Consider the following 20905-nt stretch of genomic DNA (forward strand, 5'->3'; position numbering starts at 1 on the left):
AATCTCTCCCCAAACAGATCTAATCAGGAGCTAATAAGTAGGCTAAGTGGTGTGGGATATTAAATGGCAACATTTCTGCAGCATTTGCTGTGAATAAAGCAGTAGAGCCAAAATTACTGTTAACTTCTGGGACATGAACACAAACTGGGTAAGTAATGCAGGCCTGTGCAACCTGTAACCTACCAAGACAAATGCAGCCCAGAACCCACATACTGCGGCCTGCAGGCGCTCAACAGCCCCATTTTGATAGTTCTTAGGAGGCAACAAAAACAGATGTATAGAATCCCTGATCCCCCAAGGTATCAAGAACTTAAAACCCTGCAGGAGGACCCAAGCCCTTTTGGGCCCCCATGATAGTTCTCCGGAGGAGGCAGCTGTTGGCTTGCTCTCTGCGGAACTTCCAGGGGTGCACGGGTAACATGCAACCAACGGCTCAGCGGGAGTCAGCTGCAAGGAGTCAGGAAGATTCTATAAAGCTGCTCAACCTGGCCTGGCTCCTCAGTCTGAGCAGGCATCACTCCAACCACAGATAAAGTTGCTCTTGGCTTGTCTGACCTCCCTGCCCCTCCACATCATCAACCGGGTGGGTTACCGCTGAATGTGACTGGCAGTCAAAGGCTGCGCAGCCTCCTTTAAGGCGGCCTTGGTGACATGGGTGCTAATATCTGTCCCTGGACAAACTCAGCCCTGTGTTGGGCATAGCGGGGGTGGGGGGGGGATGGGGACGGGGAGCATAAACTAGAGGACAAAAACCAAAAAAGAACTTCAGGGTCCTCCTATTAGATGACTTGTATTGAGAGTCTTGGTAGTTGATTTTTTTCATTTCTCCTCCCTGTTTAGGAAAGACACTCTCTTAGCTACCGCCTCACACAAAAATCAGAAAATATATACCTTCTATTTCACTTGTGATTGCTAGACACTGGAGAGAAATGCTGGCTGGGCTGCCCATTTTTCCTCACAAGAAATGTCTGAGGACTGTACCTGTTTGTGCTCTGAAACTCTTCACCTCTGCCACATAGTCTCACGTTCCTTGACTGCAGATGTGTCTAAGGTGAATTTTTGTTCTTGAAACAATTGTGGTGGTTGGTGCTGGTGATGCTGGCTGTGAAAACACCTCACTGGCATGTCTGCCTTCCTTTCCACATACAGCACTGGTGGCTTCTCCCTAGACCGAATGGAGGCTTAAGGCCAGCTCAAGGCAGCTCTCCTACAAGAATTCTCTCCATGGCCAACACTGCCCTCCAGCCCCAATGCATACAAAGTTTACTCACTTTCTGCCCGGGTAGATCAGCTGCCTAGTTCAAGCAAGGGCTCCCAAGGCAAGCTCTGCATTGCTTCACAGTGGCATACCAACAGCCATCAAACCAGGACATAAGCCAGCGTGGCAATGCATGGTAAGCACTCTGCAGGCGCCATGTTTACCCTGCAGTGACTGCAAATACAACTGGATGCCTGAGACTTTACAAAACAGCTTTCCTTGTACGTAAGAACTACAGTCAAGAATTAGTGAAACCTAATTCTATCAAGTCACAGAGAACAGAATAATCTAAAAGAATCGCCTTTTGTCTTGCAAACAGACAGGCTTCTATACTAGAGATATCTTGACAGGAGTGATCATTTTAGAATTGAATAAGCACCAACATGAAAGAGAGCCTCGAAGAACGGGCATTATTCAAAGCCAATTAGTGTGAAGGAGTAACTGCTTCCCCTGTTGTGTGAACTCCCTGGCAGTACCAAGGGTAACAACGTTTACTGTACCCGGCAGTTAGCAATACCTCACATTTTTAAAGAGTTTAATCGAACACACAAAAGAGAAAACAGAGACAGCTCAAAATAGTACCACACGACTCTTTGCATCTGTAGGCTTCTAAGACCTTCACCAAAGAGAGTATCGCTGTCTTTGCTTTGCAAGTGGAAAAATAGACTGTAACGGTAAAATGTAAGACAGGAACCTATAAAAGAACGAGGCTACATGAAGTAGGAATGAGGGGATGTTTCATATTTCATTTCTTTTTATATTCACATATATTTAGCAATCAGTTGGATCCCACTGGTCCATTCTGCTAGCGCTTTCTCCCATTGCCAGGGCCAGGGTGAAAGAGCCTCTTGTGACAGAGGGAGACTCCCTGTGCCGAGGGAAAAAGCCATTATGAACAGAATGGATTTGTGATATCCAGCCCAGCAGTTCCAGTTCTCTACCTTTTTGTCTTTTTAAAATTTTGTTTGTATTGTGCATGCACATTCTATTCTATTTACAATTTTTATGTGATACATTAGTCATACAGGTGATGTATGTTTAAAGGTATAATGTACAATTTATTTTAGATATTAATACCCTATTTTTCAGATAAAATGCTTAATGGGATTTACAATAAAATACATAGATCCAGAGGAGTTAGCCGTGTTAGTCTGTAGTAGCGAAATCAAAAAGAGTCCAGTAGCACCTTTAAGACTAACCAATTTTATTGTAGCATAAGCTTTCGAGAATCACAGTTCTCTTCGTCAGATGCATGGAGGGCAGAAAGAAACTGGTCAAATATAGAGGAAGAGAGGGGAGGGGAGGAGGAGAGAGGGGATGTAAACAAAGGAGTTGTTTGCATCTCCCCTCTCCCCTCCCCTCCTCTATATTTGACCAGTTTCTGTTGGCCCTCCATGCATCTGACGAAGAGAACTGTGATTCTCAAAAGCTTATGCTACAATAAAATTGGTTAGTCTTAAAGGTGCTACTGGACTCTTTTTTATTACAATAAAATACAGAAATTACAATTAGATTACAAGTATACTGTATAATGCTGATTTATTCATGTACCAATAATGCTGTAAAAATGCATACATTTATTTTATGGGGAAAATTTGGTGCCAGGAAACAAAGTATGGTACAAAAATAAAGGCTCATAGATTTGACTTGCCCAAAGTAGTACCAAACTGAAACAGGGATTTTTCTGGTTGAAGCAAAAGTGATGGTATAGCAATCAAATTTTTAAAAAATGTGATTTTCTCCCTCCTCACCATACACTTTATTAGTTACACTGTAGGATTCCAGAACAAAAACTGGAACTGAGAATATCCTGAATCTCACTCATGCACACTCACAACTCCTCTCTAAACATATAATAGGCAACAGTTTAGATTCATCTTTCTTGGCTCCAAGCTCAGTACTGTCATCACTGGCTGCTGACTGAAGGCCTCAATAGACGACCTGGGTTTAGAACCCCTGAACAGTCTTTGTTCTTATCATCACAGAGTCCCTGTTCCCATGGCAATGATTCTGGGTCTCCAACTGGAAACCTCTTGGCCTAATCCCGGTGGTCCCGGCCGGGGATCCTATGTGAATTCAGGCTGCAGAGTCCTGCTCTTTCAGTTACCTAGGACTGGCAGAGAGGAGGGAGCTTCTGGGCGGGCCCGTCCTAGTATAAATGCCAGCAGACAGGCCTGCCCTGAGCAGGCTAGCAGAATGTTTCCCGGCCTAGGGGCTGGGGCCCAAAAGAGGTTTATGAAGTGCTCTGGAAGTGGGGCACAGGCCAGCCACCCCCAACAGCAACTCCTGCCCTTTGCACCCTTCTCTTTGTCTCCTCTTCTTCCTTGTCAGCTTCTCCCGTTCTCAATCTCCCTTCCCCTTTGTGGCAATAATGGGGAGGAAAGCAACCTGGCAACTAGCAACTTTACAACAGTAGATGGAAGAAGAGAGGGGAAGGCTGGAGAGTAGGCAGGAGTTGTTCAGTAGAGGGGAAAGTGAGAGGAGGAGAGAAAGTCGTGTGTGCAAGCGCAGGCTTTGTCTTGGTGCTGCTCCTTCAGCAGCCCAGCCTTGTGCCCAGCCCCTGGAAGTGCCTGACTGCTCTTCACCTGCTGTGGGAGATGTCCTGCACTGAGCCACTTGCCACCCACCTCTTTGCTGACATCTGCCGTTTCCCCACATCTCCTCAACCCGCTGCGCATTCCACCCCCTCCGCTCCTTTTCAATCTCTTGGGCCAGCCCCGAATGGGTCATCATACAAAGTAAAGTTGAACTTGTGTGTCGCCCTACCAAAAAGGCGGGGAACCACTGGGCTAGTCCCTGCATTAAGGTCCCATTTCCTGCTTCTGGCTGATTTTTTTATTTGCTATATTTATAGCCCAAGGTTCTCACCGAGATGCAAGCCTGACAAGTCCCAAGGGCCGTTCTTGGCTCTTTGTGCTGCTGAGCTGCTCCTTCTCTCCCCCCTCTCCTCTCCTCTCCTTTTCTTTTGTTTAAATTAGATTTGTAAGCTGCTTTGAGTCCCCAGTGGGGAGAAAAGTGGGAGAGAGAGAAATTCTTAAATAAACAAACCGGCCCAGTAAATGATTTGTGGGCATCGAATTCCATAGCGGCTCTTAAGCTAAGCAGACATGCGTGTGTTATGTGCCGTCAAGTCATCTCCGACCAAAGGCGACCCTATAAATAAAAGACCTCCAAAATGTCCTATTGTTAACAGACTTGCTCAGATCTTGCAAACTAGAAGTCGTGGCTTCCTTTACTGAGTCCAGCGTTCTCGTTTTAGGTCTTCCTCTTTTCCTAGGGACATGGTCATTTTCTAGGTCACCTCAGATGCTCAGAAGTTTTTAGAAGGAAGAACAGAAGGAGATAGACATGAACATTACTTGATGTGTGTAAAGGTGGGGTATGGTGGTTTGGTGCTGAAGGATAAACATTTTTGAACCTGCCTAAGTGTCTTGCCTAGGGGAAGACACTTAGCAACCTGGGGAAAAGAAGTCCTGCCTGTTTAACAGAGACTTTATACGTGGAAATAGATCCAGAGGAGTTAGCCGTGTTAGTCTGTAGTTGCAAAATAGTAAAAAGTCCAATAGCACCTTTAAGACTAACCAACTTTATTGAGGCATAAGCTTTCGAGAACCACAGCTCTCTTCATCACATGCATCATATCTGATGAAGAGAGCTGTGGTTCTTGAAAGCTTATGCCTCAATAAAGTTGGCTAGTCTAAAAGGTGCTACTGGACTTTTTACTGTATGTGGAAATGGGCCGTTGAAACTTCTCACCACAGAATGATAAACAACGTCACCCAGCGAATAACATCCCACTAAGCTCAGGACATTTTTTCCCCAGGTTGCTAGCGACTCTTGCCATTGCTATGGGATTTGGGGCGGGGGGCTTGATCTGCAATCAGAAGCAATCAGCTTGGATTTCAATACCTTTTTGCAGAGAACCATCTGGTGATCAAAGAGGAAGAAGACGCGCTGTTGGCTTCGTCCATAAGGTTGGTAAATCCAGGACATCTCCCCTGTATAGATCAGCTCAGAGCTGCGATCCAAGATGTCCTCCCCCTGTTGGACACAGGAAAGAAGGAAGAACATGTAATTATGCTGCGCAAAAGTGAACATCCTGAGAAGTCTCATATTACGGCCCAGATGTGGAGGCCAATGCTAGCAAGATGGAAAATCCCTCTGAACAAAAACAGCTGGAAATCTAGCAGGCTGCTCAAAAATCCTTCCTTGTACATAAATTATCCTAGAGCTGAAATTCAAATACTCTGATTCTGCAATAATGAATGCTAAATGTTAAATTCTGGATGTGAACTTTTTCTCTCAGAATGCAAAATCCCTGTGCTTTAGATTTATTTTTACTTCAGCAGGCATCCCACACAAGATTTCAGAAGCGATCATTTGCCAGATGTTGTTTCATGTCGTCTGTCAAATACCATGACATGAGAAATTTCACTTACAGAGAACTGCTAAATATTACTGCCTGGCACCCATCCAATATTTGTCAGATATTAGTTACCAGTGTATTTCAGCAATCAAAAACTGTCAAACCTCAACTGTTGAAGTCAAACCATAAAACCAAATACCATAGCATATCCAGAATATCAGTGAGTCAGCAAACATAAATATCAGGAGAATTTTCAATATCACAGCTCATAAAGTAGAATTTCAGGACCAAATTTCCTATTCTGGCAAAATACTTTCAACAGATTTTCCATCAAGGAATCACTCACTTTTTATAGGGTTAGATGTTTCTGGCAAGAAATTTTAGACAGAATCAGAAATATAACAAGATATGCTTTCCCTTTTAATCCTGGAGTGAGCTTGCTTGGTTTTCTGAAAGATACGGTAAATATCACTGACTGAGAATTTGTGGTAACTTTATCTACTGCTAGCTAAAATGTGCATTGTATTCTCCTGGGAAAAAATCAGACCTCCCCCTGCTTCTTGCTAAACTGACTGAGAAGAGTTTGCTCAACTACTTTCATGTCCAACTTGAAAGACGATCAAAAACAAATTTGTTTATTTATTCATATTATTTATAGTCCTCCTTTCTCACTGAGACTCAAGGCGGATTGTAGAGTGTGAGTACAGTCAATTTCAAAGACATTTCAATAAAGAAGTAATTGGGTATGAAAATGCAATTTTGCAAAGCTTTAAAACTAGTAGGAATCTAATACAGAGTTGTAGAAATGCTGAGTGCATAAGCAGTTCTAATTCTGAAATATTAAACAACATCAACTATCCAGTAGGATCATACTTATAGCAACAGGCAGTACATAGAAGTAAAGTCTGAACAGTTTTTCTGTTGCTACTAGAATGGACCAAATTTCTTTAAGGAAGTTCATGTGTTTCCAGCTTCCTTCAGGCCCTCCTCCCAGCTCCTGACTCTGTCAAGGCAGTCTCGGCATCTCAGCAAAAGTATATAGATATAGCTGTGCCTTATGTACAGTTTGGACTGTATTGCACTCATATACTGTGGGCCAAAATCAAGCGCTTCCAAAGTGCCATTGACTTCAATGGGACTTCAACACAATCTTACCTCTTCCATACAAATCAATGAAACATGAGCCTTTCTCAGTACTGGCTAGCTCACGTCCTACATCCAGGACCCAACCACTGCCTGCCATCTTGGACTGCATTGCACATGCGTTGCATATCTTCCCCAGTAACACAAGACAAACACCCTAGACAGATTGTTCTGGCATCTATGGAACTGATTTAATTTAATTGATCTTGATCGTTTTATTATAGCAATTACAACCCATTTTACAAACTTCACTAAGAATATATACAGCCTTATGAAGCTTCCTTATATGGAACCAGAGCATTGGTCTGCCTGGCTGAGCACCGTCTTTGCTGATTGGCAAGAAAGGTCTTTCCCCTCTGCCATTTGAGTTCCTTCAACAGGAAGTTCAAGTCTTGGACACTCACTAGTGTCCAGAAGGTAGCTGCTCTCCCTCTCTCAGGCCTGAACTACCATTTGAAAACCATGTGAGAAAGGGCACGGCAGCTTTGGAGTAACTGATTTATATTGGGGAAACAAAACAATGGCACACAGGGTTAAAGATGAGCCCAAGGTGATGGAGAAATGAGTCCCTTTGGTTTCCAGGCTGTATTCATGACTCCACAAGGGAGTCATTCTCCTTCTGGGTGTGAGTTTATACGGTCTGTGTTCAAAATTGTATACTGCTGAGAGAGAGCTGATTTGTTTAAACGATTATATAAGGCTGTTGATAAATTGATACTTTTGTACTGAAGAGACTTTAACTGTGTGAGTAATTCTTGAAGTTTGTTACACTGTATAATTTGATTGGTATTAACTCCTGGGTGTTGTGCAGATAGTGCATCTGTTCCTGATTCCAGCCGGGTGAAAGGGCAAACATTGTCACCTGCTCTTCGCCTGATCTCAGCCGGGTGAAAGGGAGCGGGCATTGCTTCCTGCTCCATGCCTGATCCTGGATGGGTGAAGGTGGGGGGCTGGCATTGTCAGGTTCAGAATATATTGTAACCAAAGAAACTCCATTTTAATTCTGTTAGTGTTCTAAGTGCTCTCTTCACAGGTGCCAAGATGTTCCCTAGCAGCTATCTCTCAGAAGAGGAATGTTTTGGCTACAGCTTTTCCAGTCCTGGGAAACTTTCACTGTCTCAGCTTCAAAGGGATTGTTTTGAGAACTGTGGGGGGAGGCTGGGCCTACTGAGTCTTGATACTTTGTACTGTATTCTTTGCCTTTCATTCGTAACAATACACGTGTACCAACCCAGATATTGCATCTGGGCCCGTGGACTATAATGGTTGCATTTTTCAGTAAATCTTTTGAAAACAACGGACTCTTGTCTGATTGCAGAAGGTAGTCTGGATACAGCTATTATTTAGCCACAGATCTGACATTTTGTTATGAATCAACTTTTTCCAATGCCTAAGCCGGAGCAGTCGGATGCCAAAGCCGTTCCCGACAGGGACCCTTTGTTTGATCCATATGCCTCCCCCGGCTCTCAAGGACTGGAACCTCAAGGACCCATTCCAAGAGGGACAGGGTCTTCTGTTACTACAATTTATACCCTCGCTCCCAGTAGGACGGATACCCGGCCTATAGCTGCAGCTGACCCGCTGATATCCTTACCGACGCCGACACAGTGGGGATCGAGGCCAAGGGAAGCAAGGGAAAGAAGAGCAAGTACTGTGTTCATGCAACCCCCAATGGATGGTCGATGGAGTCTGGAGATGATTACAGAGCATTCCAGTAGTCAACCTTGGTACTACTGGAACAGAGAGGCCGACCAGTTGGAATGGGAAACGTCCCGCTGCGATGTATTGAGTTGGGACTATGCAGAAGTTACTCCGTGGACGGGGCAACAAGATCTGAATGAACACACGTGGGTACAATTACAAAGTCGAACAGTCGCCGTTGATGCTGGTAGTGAAGGGAATCCTGGCAGGGAGATCGCAAGAAGAACAAGGTGCGGGGGCCCAAGTCATGGGAGAAATAAGACCTTGGCCCGGGGCAGCCTGTGCGGAGTCCTATGCAGAGTACGTGGAGACTTCGCAAGCTACCGATGAACCTCCCTATAAGCATGCAGAAACCCAAGTCACTGAGGTGAACTCGAGTCGCGTACAAGTCCTGGAAGAAAGACTGTCTAGCATGGAAGAGAGTTTGGCCCATGCAGTCCATTTACTCTCCGTACTCGTGGTCAGAGGATCGGAAGGAAACCGAGAAACATCCGTTGGTATGCAAAGCATTAGTCAGAGTCTGTCAAATCTACAGAAAATCACTGAGACTGGGACACCAAGTCAGCCGCTCCCAATAGCGGACGTCCCGCAGCAACCTGAGCAGCCGCTGAATCCTACTCCGGAACTAGTTGAGGATAACTCGACTGACACTGATGAAGAAGAAGAAGAAGTGGAAGAGGAAGGAGCAGGAGGGGGACAACCTCCAGAGGAGCCCCTGACAACCCCGTCTCAACCGGGGGGTACACCACAACGTCCACAAGGAGAAGCTCCTGTCCTCACACCACCAGTCCTCCCGCCACCAACGTCCCAGGCAGGAGGACAACCGTTTCTGCCGAGACTAGTGGCACCGATGCCGAGAGGTACCACTCCTCGACAAACTCCGCTGCCGGGACCAATCGGGCGGGGAACTACGCCTCGGCCACTACGAACGCCCGGGCTGAGAGGAACCCCTATGCCAATGCAGCCGATTCCAAGAGGGCCTCCTCCGCTGCTACAGCCAGTACCGAGGGGACCTCCTCCGCCACTGTTACCTGCACCGGAGGACCCCCCCCACCAGTTCAACCCGTACCAATGCAGCCAATTCCAAGAGGACCCCCTCCGCCGCTACAGCCAGTGTCGAGGGGACCCCCTCCACGGCTTCCCCAACTGAGACTCCAACAACCTCCAGTACAACCCCTTCCGCAGTATCCTGATGGGGGGGCCGCAACAGGTGCCAATCCAATATTACCCACTGCCTGCACCGGTCGCCAGACAACCGGAGTTACCGATGGGGTGGGTGAAACTGGAGGCCACATTTGACGGAGATCCTTCCAAATTAGGATTCTTCCTCGTACAAGCGTTACAATTTTTTAACCGTTGGGGACATTTATTTGGAGATGAAGCCAGCCAGATCGAACACTTGGGGTCACGTCTCCAAGGAGTAGCAGCTGAATGGTATGTAGCTCTTTATGAATTGGGGCCCCCCGAATTGAACACTCTACAGGGGCTAGTCGATGCGCTTCGCGCCCAATACGAAGACCCCTTAGAGGAAAGTAGAGCCAGGACTGAGTTACAGTCCATTCGACAAGGCAGCATGTCGGCTAGAGACTACGTTACAAAATTCCAACAGCTGGCCGCCAAATGCCCAAGGTGTGAGGAGTCCACCAAAATAATCCTATTCAAACAGGGCATGAATCCCAAATTGTTGGATCAGGCTCTAATGCAAGATAACCCCCCTACGCTTTTGGGGTGGATCCAGTTAACTTGTGAAGTGGAAAATCGTATGCAGGAAGTACGCTTAGTCGAACAACAGCAAACCACTGGGCAGCGGCATTCATCCGTACTGGTTAGAGGAAGTAGGGGCGCTGGATACGCAACCAGAGGAGCGAGAGATGCTAGATGGCAACAAGGTTTGTGTCTGCAGTGTGGACAAAGCGGTCACTTTGCGGCACAATGTCCGTTCCGGCCTGTGCAAAGAACTCCGTTCCCACCAAAGTGTCCAGCCCCCACCGCTCTGCCCGCGCCAACCCGCCCAACGCCCGCTCCAAGAGCTACAAGAGGCAGAGGGACCTTCCGTAGAAATCCTCCCGAGAAAGGGTTAGAGCTGGAAGAAATTATGGACTATGATTCAACAGCTCTAATCGGTGAGGAAAACCCCGAGAGTCCTGCTTCGGGAAACGAGATGGATCTGTTGTAAAAGGGCCCAACCGGCAGATCAAAGATTGGTCCGTTCCTACTCCGAACAGACCTCATGGGTCCATACTATTCATACCAGTAACGTTAGTTAATCCAGAAAGAAAAACCCATATTCGTGTACAAGCCCTGATAGATTTGGGCTGTTCCAGAGACAGCCTTAGTAAATGGATTAGTGCTTCCTGTAAAGGAACTGGAAATCCCAGTCATTTTCGAACAGATGGATGGCACTAATATGAATCCTGTCACTACCGAAACTATACCTGTCATTACGGGTATGGGACACCATTGGGAAACAAGATCATTCGTAATTAGTGCTACAGCAAAATATCCTTTAATATTGGGAAGCAGATGGTTGTGGGATCACAACCCCTATATAGACTGGAAAGAAGGAAGCATTACATTTTCCCATGAGAAATGTGCAAACCATCGTTGGAATCAAAACTGGGGCAAAAATCCTACGCTCATTGAACAAGCCCTGTTAACTCAAGAAGAACTTGATCAAATACCTAAACAGTATAGAGCTTATGTCCAAGCCTTCACCGAAGAAGAGGCCAACTCCTTACCTCCCCACCGGAGGACGGATTGTGCCGAGGAAATTTTACCGGGAGCATCTTTACCCAAAGGCAGACTGTATCCTATGAGTCCAAACGAGCGGGAGGAGCTCCGCAAATTTATTGACATTAATCTTCAAAGGGGATTTATCCGACCCGCAAATAGCCCGCATGCTGCTCCAGTGCTATTTGTCAAAAAAAAGGATGGGGGATTGAGACTGTGCACAGACTTTCGAGGACTTAATGCCGTCTCTGCCAGCAACGCCTACCCCATCCCACTCATCCGGGATCTACTCAACATCGTGGCACAAGGTAAGATCTTTACGAAATTGGATTTAAAAGATGCTTACTTCCACGTTCGAATAAGAGAAGGCGATGAATGGAAAACTGCGTTCAATACGCCCCTCGGCCAATACGAATACTTAGTTATGCCTTTCGGCCTGGCCGGGGCCCCTTCAGTTTTCATGGCCATGATCAATGAAGTATTGCATGACTTTTTGTACAAAGGAGTAGTGGTGTATCTAGATGACATGTTAATTTATTCAGAATCTGAAGAAGAACACGTAGAACTAGTGAAAAAGGTTTTAACTACTCTAATGTGTAACAAATTGCCCATTAAACTGTCCAAATGTGAGTTTCACAAAACAGAACTCACCTATCTGGGATATTGCATCTCCAAAGATGGTCTAAAAATGGATCCGAGCAAAGTGCAAGCCGTCCAAGAATGGCAAACACCTACTACACGCAAAGAACTACAATCCTTTCTAGGGTTTGCCAATTTTTATAGAGAATTTATAGCTAACTTTGCTCAAATAACACTTCCCCTAACTAAACTATTAAAAACCAAAGACAAAGGGGAACAAGCTAAAAAGCCTAGCGCTAAATTGTCATGAACGCCACAATGCCAAGCAGCGTTCAATCAGCTCAAAACCCAATTTGTTTCCGAACCAGTCCTACAGCACCCTGACGAAAATTGCCCATTTATAGTGCAAGTAGACGCCAGCGATACTGCAATTGGAGGCGTCCTCTTGCAGCGGGGGGAGGACGATGTGCTTAAACCCTGTGCCTTTCTATCCCGCAAATTTTCTGAACCTGAAAGAAATTGGAATGTTTGGGAAAAGGAAGCCTTTGCGGTAAAGGCGGCGCTCTCCACCTGGAGACACTGGTTGGAGGGAGCCCGTCATCCGTTTGAAGTTTGGACGGATCACAAGAATTTAGAAGCCCTACGTAGTCCGCGAAGGCTGAATGCCAAACAATTGCGATGGGCAGAATACTTTTCTAAATTCAACTTCACTTTGAACTTTTTGCCCGGCAAAACTAACTTCCTTGCCGACGCCCTATCACGCATGCCCCAACATAACAGCAAGCGGGAGGAGACTATAGACACTGTCTTTTCCCCTATGCAATTAGGGGGAGTGGTTACAACGCGCAGCCGCGCCACCCAACCTCCTCAAACAGACGAAGGGTGGAGACAAAAACTGAAAGCTGAAGTGGAAAAGGAGGGGGGGAATGTGCCCAAGGAAAAGTTGCAACAATCCGAACAGGGAGAGTGGCTTTGGGGGGACCGCTTTTATGTACCCAACAGTTTAAGAAAAGAGGTATTGCATCGCTGTCACGACGCCCCTACTGCTGGCCACTATGGGTACTTAAAAACACTCCATTTAGTGCAACAGCAATTTTGGTGGCCAGGCATGCGCAAAGACATTTCCCAATTTATAGCATCATGCCCTATCATGCCCCATCTGTCTCAGTGCCAAATCACGCAAAGGCAAACCGCCCGGACTTTTGCAACCTTTAGAAACGCTGAACAGACTGCCTGTTCAACACTTGATCCCAGCAGGATGAAGGGGGGGGGGCGGACATTTCTCCTTGTTCTGCTCCTGATCCCAGCTGGCTGAAAGGGGTGTGGGCCTGCTCTGCTCCTATTCCCAGCAGGGAGAAGGGGGGGGTGGACATTGCCACCTGCTTCTCTCCTGATCCCAGCTGGATGAAGGTGGAGGGCGGGCACTGCCATCTGCTCTGCTCCTGATCCCAGATGGGTGAAGGTGGAGGGTGGGAATTGTTACCTGCTCCGCTTCTGATCCCAGATGGGTGCAGGTGAGGGCAGGCATTGCTGCCTGCTCTGTGCCTGATTTCGGCCTGGGCTTCCTGCCATGGCACGCTTTCTGGAGGTCTGGCTGCCTCATCTGGGCTTCCCTCCACAGCAGCGCCCTCTGGAGGCGCACCAGGGTAGCAAGTGAGTTTTCTTGAATATGCCTTTATATAGTAGGATGATCTAGAACATGCATACAGTACAACTGCTTCCATGAGAAGAAAAATAAGGGGAGAGAATTATACAACCAACCCCAAATTTCATCTTACTTCCTAGTCAAAAGACATGGAGTCATTCAAGAAAGCCTACTTGTGAGATATCTCAGGCTTTATTGCAAAGGCAAGAAAAGCAAAGGAAGAAACCCCTACTCACTAAAGACAAAATTCTAACTGCTGGAGCCAGTTTTGCTGCCATGGAAAACAACCACGGCTGGAGGATGGGAAAGGATGCTAAACCCATTAACTCAGTTAACCAAATCCAAAATGTACAGTACCAAGCTTCCAATTTGATGCATTCCAAAGGTCTGTTTGTGTCCAGTACAGACTGGTTTTCATTAAAGGCTCAGTAAGGCACAGACTCCATGTGAGTAGCCCAGCCAGCATTACTTCTCAAAAGACACAGTGGGATGCCTTAAAACAGTCAAGATGGATGCTGAAAGCTTGGGGGACAAGGAGCCTATTTGTACAGAAAGAAGCATCTGGTCCACATCTCTGGTTTACAAAGGAGCATTTAGTTGACTATTCCACATATTCAGACCTAATGTTTCTCCCTCTAATATCAATTCATAGCAAGTAATTGACCGTATCAACAAGTCTCCTAGAATTTTATAGCTTGGTTGGGCAAGCTCTGCTAAGCACTTGCATGCTGTAGCAATGAGACGGAACTTCACTCTAGCTTTAGTCTGCTCTAATTGTGCCCCCACAGCTTTTAAAGGCAGTCTTTACTGGACACCCCCCCCTCCTCCCAAGTGGTCTGAGTTCAAGTTCTAGAGTACAGCAGGAAAAATCATGCATCTTGTTTATTCATCATCATCTAGCTCTTTTATCAGTGTTAGACTGATATAGCAGCCCTTCTACAATCTCTTGTTATTGTATCTCATCATCAGATAGCTGACAGCCACATCTTAGCACGATTTTCATACTAAAACACAGTTTAGCAAATTTTGATCAGAGATTTGACATATAAGTTAGCAAACATTGTTCCATTAAGGCATAACTGACACATTCCACTAGCAGCTTCCCCCAAGTTCTTTTGGCTCCTCCTCCCGCATGTGCAGTGTGGCAAGAAGCCCCTGGCCCTCCTGCACTGTGGCAAGGAGCATCTCAGGGAAGCAGCTGCCTACTCTCCTTGCCCCCTGCACTGTGGCAAGGCAGTGGTGAGGCAATCACCCCCCCCCCCCAACTCAGCACAGCCATGAGCGAGGGGAAATAGTGTCTGCCCTCCTCATCCCCTTGCCGGGTGATGGCAAGGCAGCGCCTGCCTTCTTCGTCTAGTGGTGGGGTGGCAAAACGAGACAAGGCAAGGTGGAGGGAAGGAGGAAGCAGCTTGGGCCCCACCAATGAAAAGCAAGAGCAGGCTTCCTGCGGCCACCTACCAGGGCCAAGGGATCTCTCCTGGGGCTACCACTTGCTGCAGCAGACCCTGGAGGTCCCTTCCAACCCTTTGATTCTATGATTCTGTGGGCAGACAGGCATGGGGGGGGGAATGACAGGGCATGTTGGCACCCCTCCACCTCTGGCACCCTACGTCCAATCTCCTAGGTGTGCCTGGTGGATAGGCCGTCCCTGGACTTTGCATATATCACTCATGTACGGTTTTCCCTGCTTAGCTTCAAGTATGTTCTTTGGCTTTACTTTTGGTCCACACGTTAACCATCTAGCCCACAAGGTCTGACAGTTTGATAAGACTCTCTGCAGTCTCTGCAGGCTGAGATGCGTTATAATTCTCTTTGAGTGATTGCTCAGGAGTCCAGAAACATTTATATGCATGAGAGACAGAGCAGAAATGCGAACACCTTCTCGCAGAACTCCTGCCCCCTGCTCTCTGGGGATCAAGGGCATCACACAAGAGAGGTCCAATGAGCCAGTGTCCTTGTTGCTGAGGAAGGCTGACCATCATCAACGTTCTAAGCCGTGCCCCAGGGCCTCACTCTCCCTCACTTTGCGTGAGCAGGCAGAGGAGATGAAGTGGAGAGGGGTTAAGAGAAGATAATGAAAGACCTCAGATCATGGCCGCAAGAAAAGCAGAAGGATAAGAAGGAACAGGTAGGCAGAAATTAGCTGTAGCATTCACTGTCATGCATGACCAAGATGTGATGCAAAAGCCTAAGAAACCACCCACTCACTCCCCCTCTCTGCTCTACAAAGAGGACTGGATAGTGTCTTCTGGCACAAGAATCTCTTTCCTTGGTTGCATTATTCAGCAAAGCAAGTCATTCCTTTGACTGAGAGTCTAGCACTCTAATGAGAGAACTGATTGCTCGATTAATGTTTAGGGCAATGGGAAAAGAATGAGAAGGGAAGAGAAATATCCCTTTCATCAGTCACCATCTAATGCCTTCTGCCTCTAGAGGAGAGGGAGAGGGAGGAGGGAGGAAAAGAGACCTCCCCCCCTTAAGTATCAGTCCTGAACCTGTTTCTCCACCCCCAGGAGGGTCCCTCTCCTCAAGCTGCCCTTGCTGTGAAAAACAGGATGTTTGCAGCATCAGTCATTTTTTAATTCATGGAAACCTTTGGATTTAATAATGCGGCATTACGCTGCAGCCCGCTCTTGTCTGTTACATAATTAAGGGCACAGAGGCTTCCATTAGAGGATCCATAAATAACTGGAAGAAATTTGAGCTAGAAAGGATTTAAAAGAACAGCACCAATTATATTTTTCTACAATTATTCATCTTCCAGTGAATTTAATATTGTGGGAATATTGTCAAAAGAGACACCTTAGGAAAGGATCTCATTTTGATTAGACCAAATTCCACTGATTAAATGATCCAAGCTTCAGAGTTCTTTTTCAGACAGAATTGGCTGAGATTAAAGGTAACTGTTGCTTACACCTCACGCAAGGCTGGTCAGCAGCAGAACCACTATAATCACTGGTGGCAGAAGAGAGTCCGAGAGCAAGTTTTCATTACTGGCCATAGAAAGCTAATCAACAGGGGAGTCCAGATGAAAGATGCCATCGACTATGCCTTATTGCTTTTGTAGGTGCTCTGACATTGATTGACTGAGCTGGTGTAGAGGCACAAAATGTTCCATTGCTAGGGGACTAAACAGTTTGCAGTCCAGATTCTGTGAGGGAAGGGAAAGTAATCAGTTTGGTTGGGATTAAAACCTCACACAGGAGTAGGCAGAGTACAAAAAAAACTCTTGAGAGACAAGGAGGTTGAAGACAAGACCAGTGCCAAGAAGGCTAAAGGAGAGGCACAGACAAGGTGGTGAGCTGAGAAAGGGAAGACTGAAGGACAGGCAGGTGAAGAAGGAGGATGGAGGAAAAAACCTGAAGAGACAAAAATTAAAACAAGCAAATTGTAGTGGAGCTCTGTGGCAATTCCAGAAAGGCTGCACAATGTGGGGCCAAAGTAAAAGGAGTAATAGTGAGGTTGGTCAATATTCAGGATTGCTAATGGAACACATTAGGCTATGGTCTGAAAAGCAGAAATCCACATACTGCCAAGGCACTGAGCAAAGGAAAAGCTAAACAGAAAGCAGAAAGCAGAACTCAGGCAAATATAAAGGTATGACTGCATGGTCTGCTCTCTATTGGAAGAACAGAAGTGGACAGGCAAGAAAGAACTGCCCAACCCATCTGGCTCTATGCTCCTTAAGAGGCCCTTTGGTGTTTAAAAGGACTCTGTTGACTTGGAACAGATTATTGCTTTCTGCTCTAATTTAATAGGACTTGTTTTCTCAATTATTTCCTTGTCATTTTGGTTATCTCTTGCTATTTCTGGTATTCTCGAATGCTTTTATGGTTGTGGGGTTATAATAGAAGGTGGCTTTTTAATTTTCAGATTGTTTTGGGTTTTCTGATGCTTGTTTTAAGGCTGTTGTAAGGCACCTTGAAGATCCACGGAGATGTAAGGTCAGAGTATAAATGGTTTAATTAAAAAATGTGAAACAACAGCTAATTGTAGGAACTGTTGAAGGAAAATTTGGGGAGATGCATTTTTTCAGAAGAGCTAATTATTAATTATATGACAGTCAACATGTTTACACTAAATGCTAAAAAAGATGGTTAAATGGTAAGTGTAAAAGAGCCATGGCCCGTTCCGGCCAACCTTGACGTCCTCGCCTTCCCAGGCCTTCTAGACAAGACTAAGGGGGGAGGCTGGGAATGGGTGTTTGAAGTGTTGTTACATTCATTTTGTGTGTCATTCTCAACAAAGCTTTCGTTCAGCCAAGGCTTTCCTAGTCCTTGGAATATGGCTACTTGTATCCTGAGCACTGTCTTTCAATAAACTTTTTGGAATCAAGAAACTTTGTGCTTCTTGCAGAAGGGGGAAACGAACTCTAGATAACTGGGATTCCATAGTCTGACAAGCTGCCCGAACATGTGTGTTACGACCCTTTCTTTCTCTTGGGTAGATTTGGTCTTTAAGCCTTTAATTCTTGCCCCCTCTTGGTAGATTGCTGCCACCAGGAATTAAATTCTGGAATAAATTTCTCCTTTTAGTAACATGCCTGAGGGTCAGGCTTTTTTGTGGTACTATGTGGCTCTGAGGAAAAGAATGGGATATAGAAATAACTCTGGGATATAAACAAAAAGCAAATTAAACTTTTATTTTTTATAAGAAGCGTATCGGTTTCATATTATTTCTAAAACTTGATGGTTTTAAAAAGAGTAGTTCTCTGTCATGTATGCCTGCCTGCATCCCTGCCATTAATGCATTTGGCATCTTATGCTGATCATAAATGTTTGCTGAAGTTGTATCTTCTACACAGGATTGATCATCTGAGAGTGTGTAAATTGCTAACATGAAATGTACTGAGCCAAGGGGGGTTGCCTGTTATCTGTTGAAGGTATTTACTTTCATTTCTACAGCAAGTGTCCTTGGGAGCAAGCTGCGGGCAGCCAGCAATGTATCTTTTCTCGGAGACTGCGATGATTTCATTCAGTGCTCTGTCTAGCCTAAACTAATCAGTTCCCATGTAACTCTTTGGGGTTTTCGTGCCAGATTGTCAAGGGACCCAAAGGGCGGGAAGTTTCCCTATAATTAGCACTGCTCATTTTTGAATAGTCACTTCTGCCAATTGCTACCTTTGAGTGAACACCTTGAACTGTATGGATCTCTAATAAAAGTTACTTCAACCAATGCACCCGAGAGCTTGCTGTGAGGGACTTGGGGATCTAGCTGTCAAGGACTGACATTCTCAATTCTTAAAAGTCCTTTACTTAAACTCAGTCACACAGATCTTCCCTCAGGCTTCACACACAGTTTGCCTGCTTTTGATATTAATTTCTCTCTCAATTACAAGTAAGACCTTTTCTCAGGTGCGCACACAGTTTGCCTGCTTTTCCTGACTGAATGTTCTTTCACAAACACACAGTTCAGGCTACCACACAGGTTAATTTTCTCTCAGAACTGCTTAGACTTGCTCAGGCTGCACACAGCTGGCCTCTCTTGCCCTGACTGAATCTTTTCTCTCCCCTCTCAGTCTCAAACTGCCTTCACTCCGCCCACACTCTCAGTCATCAACCAATCATGTCACTCACTCATCCCTCTCTTTCAGCCCCACTCTTCATCTATACTACACCAAGACACTTAGATATATACACGCATTGTCAGAGTGTCAGTTTGCTTGTCAGTTCTCTAGCCAGAGTTATGCCATATTAATTTGCTATAATCTGTAGTTGTTTAGTTTTCCTCCCTCTAGGCCCAGGTGGTGCCCAGGCCGCATATATCCATGGGAGTGAAGAGTTCTTATCAGCCCGTTCCGGCTGAAGACCTTGACATCCTTGTCTGCCTTCGCAGACAGGACTAAGGGGGGAGGCTGGGAATGGGTGTTTGAAGTGTTGTTACTTTCATTTCATGTGTCATTCTCAACAAAGCTTTCATTCAGCCAAGGGCCTCAAGCCTTTGGATTGTGGACACCTGTATCCTGAGCACAATCTTCCAATAAACCCTTTGAAACCAAGAAACCTTGTGCTTCTTGCAGAAGGGGGAGACAAACTCTAGATAACTATGATTCCATAGTCTGACACGCATTTACTTCAAATCATTACAATGTGCTTTTTCTGTGGTAGCCCCCACATTATGGGATGGCCTGCCTGAGTAGTTTCAGAAAAATTTCCACAAATTTCCTGGCTTTCTGCAAACTATGCAACACTGAATTGTTCAGGAGGGCTGACTACCTAGATCACAGGACTGTGTCATAAGAAGAAGCTCAGACAGATGCCCTGGTAGGGACGGGGACTAAATGCTACACTATTGGGTACTGTGTGATGTAGATATGCACTTATTAATGAGGTTCATGCAGCTAAACGTGCCATGGAAATGAGTTAAGCTTTGTTTCAGATAGATTTCATCTCTGTGCTTGGCTTTATGCTTATTTAAAAATTTTCTACCATTCCTTAGTGTATCTATTTTCCTGAATGTCCTAACTGTTGTTCATTACTGTACTTTGCGCAGTCGATGTCCTAGCTGACTATTATATTGTACTAGTAACAAAGCCCATTGTGGGAAAAAATACAGCAGGCTCTAGAAAGGGGAGGGCGGGCAGGCAGGCATTATCTCCTCCTCCGTGACTGATCTTTGTTGGGTGAAGGGGGAGGGGGCATTGCCACCTGCTTTGCCACTAATCCCAGCTGGGTGAAGGGCGGGTGGGCATTGTCGCTTGCTCCATGCCTGATTCTGGCCAGTTGAAGGCAGGGGGCGGGCATCATCACCTGCTCTGCTCTTGATCCCAGCCGCATGAAGGAGGGCCGGACATTGCCACCTGCGCCGCACCTGATCCTGGCCAGGTGAACGGGGGATGGGCATTGCCTCCTGCTCTGTGTCTGATTCCATGTGGGTGAAGGGGTGTGGGCATTGCTGCCTGCTCTGTGTCTGACCCTGATGGGGTGAAGGGGAGTGGGTGGGAATTTCCACCTGCTCTGCTCCTGCTCCGGTCTGGGTGAAGAGGGGTTGGATAGTACCTCCTGCTCTGCGCTTGATTCTGTCTGGGTGAAGGGGGCTGGACTTTGCTGCCTGCTCCACGTCTGATTCCGGCTGAGTGAAGGGGGCAGAAATTGCCACCTGCTCCGCACCTGATCCTGGCAGGTTCAAGGGGGAGTGGGTATTGCCACCTACTCTGCTACTGATCCTGGTTGGGTGAAATGGGGAGTGGGCATTGCCTGCTGCTCCGTGCCTGATCACAGCTGGGAGATGGTGGGGGCGGACATTGCTACCTGCTCTACTCCTGATCCCAGCTGGGTGAAGGTGGGGGTCAGGCTTTGCCACCTGCTTTGTGCCTGATGCCAGCTGGGTGAAGGCAGGGAGCGGGCTTTCCCATCTGCTCTGTGCCTGATCCCAGCTGGATGAAGGTGGGGGGGTGGACATTGCCATTTGCTCCACTCCTGATCCCAGCTGGGTGAAAGGGGGTGGTCATTGCCACCTGCTTCACTCCTGATCCCAGCTGGGT

At 46.3% G+C, this 20905-nt stretch overlaps 1 protein-coding gene across 4 annotated transcripts in view; it reads right to left on the minus strand.

Moving 5' to 3' along the window:
* Positions 1-20905, minus strand: part of ARHGEF9 (Cdc42 guanine nucleotide exchange factor 9) — a 408379-nt gene that overhangs the window by 33067 nt on the left and 354407 nt on the right. For all 4 annotated transcript variants that reach the window (XM_054996023.1, XM_054996022.1, XM_054996024.1 and 1 more), the window contains one exon: positions 5168-5299. In XM_054996023.1, the coding sequence (XP_054851998.1) occupies positions 5168-5299 (132 nt within the window). The remainder of the gene's footprint in view (positions 1-5167; positions 5300-20905) is intronic.

The sequence above is a fragment of the Eublepharis macularius genome, chromosome 13 (assembly GCF_028583425.1).
Source record: "Eublepharis macularius isolate TG4126 chromosome 13, MPM_Emac_v1.0, whole genome shotgun sequence".
NCBI classification, from domain to species: domain Eukaryota; kingdom Metazoa; phylum Chordata; class Lepidosauria; order Squamata; family Eublepharidae; genus Eublepharis; species Eublepharis macularius.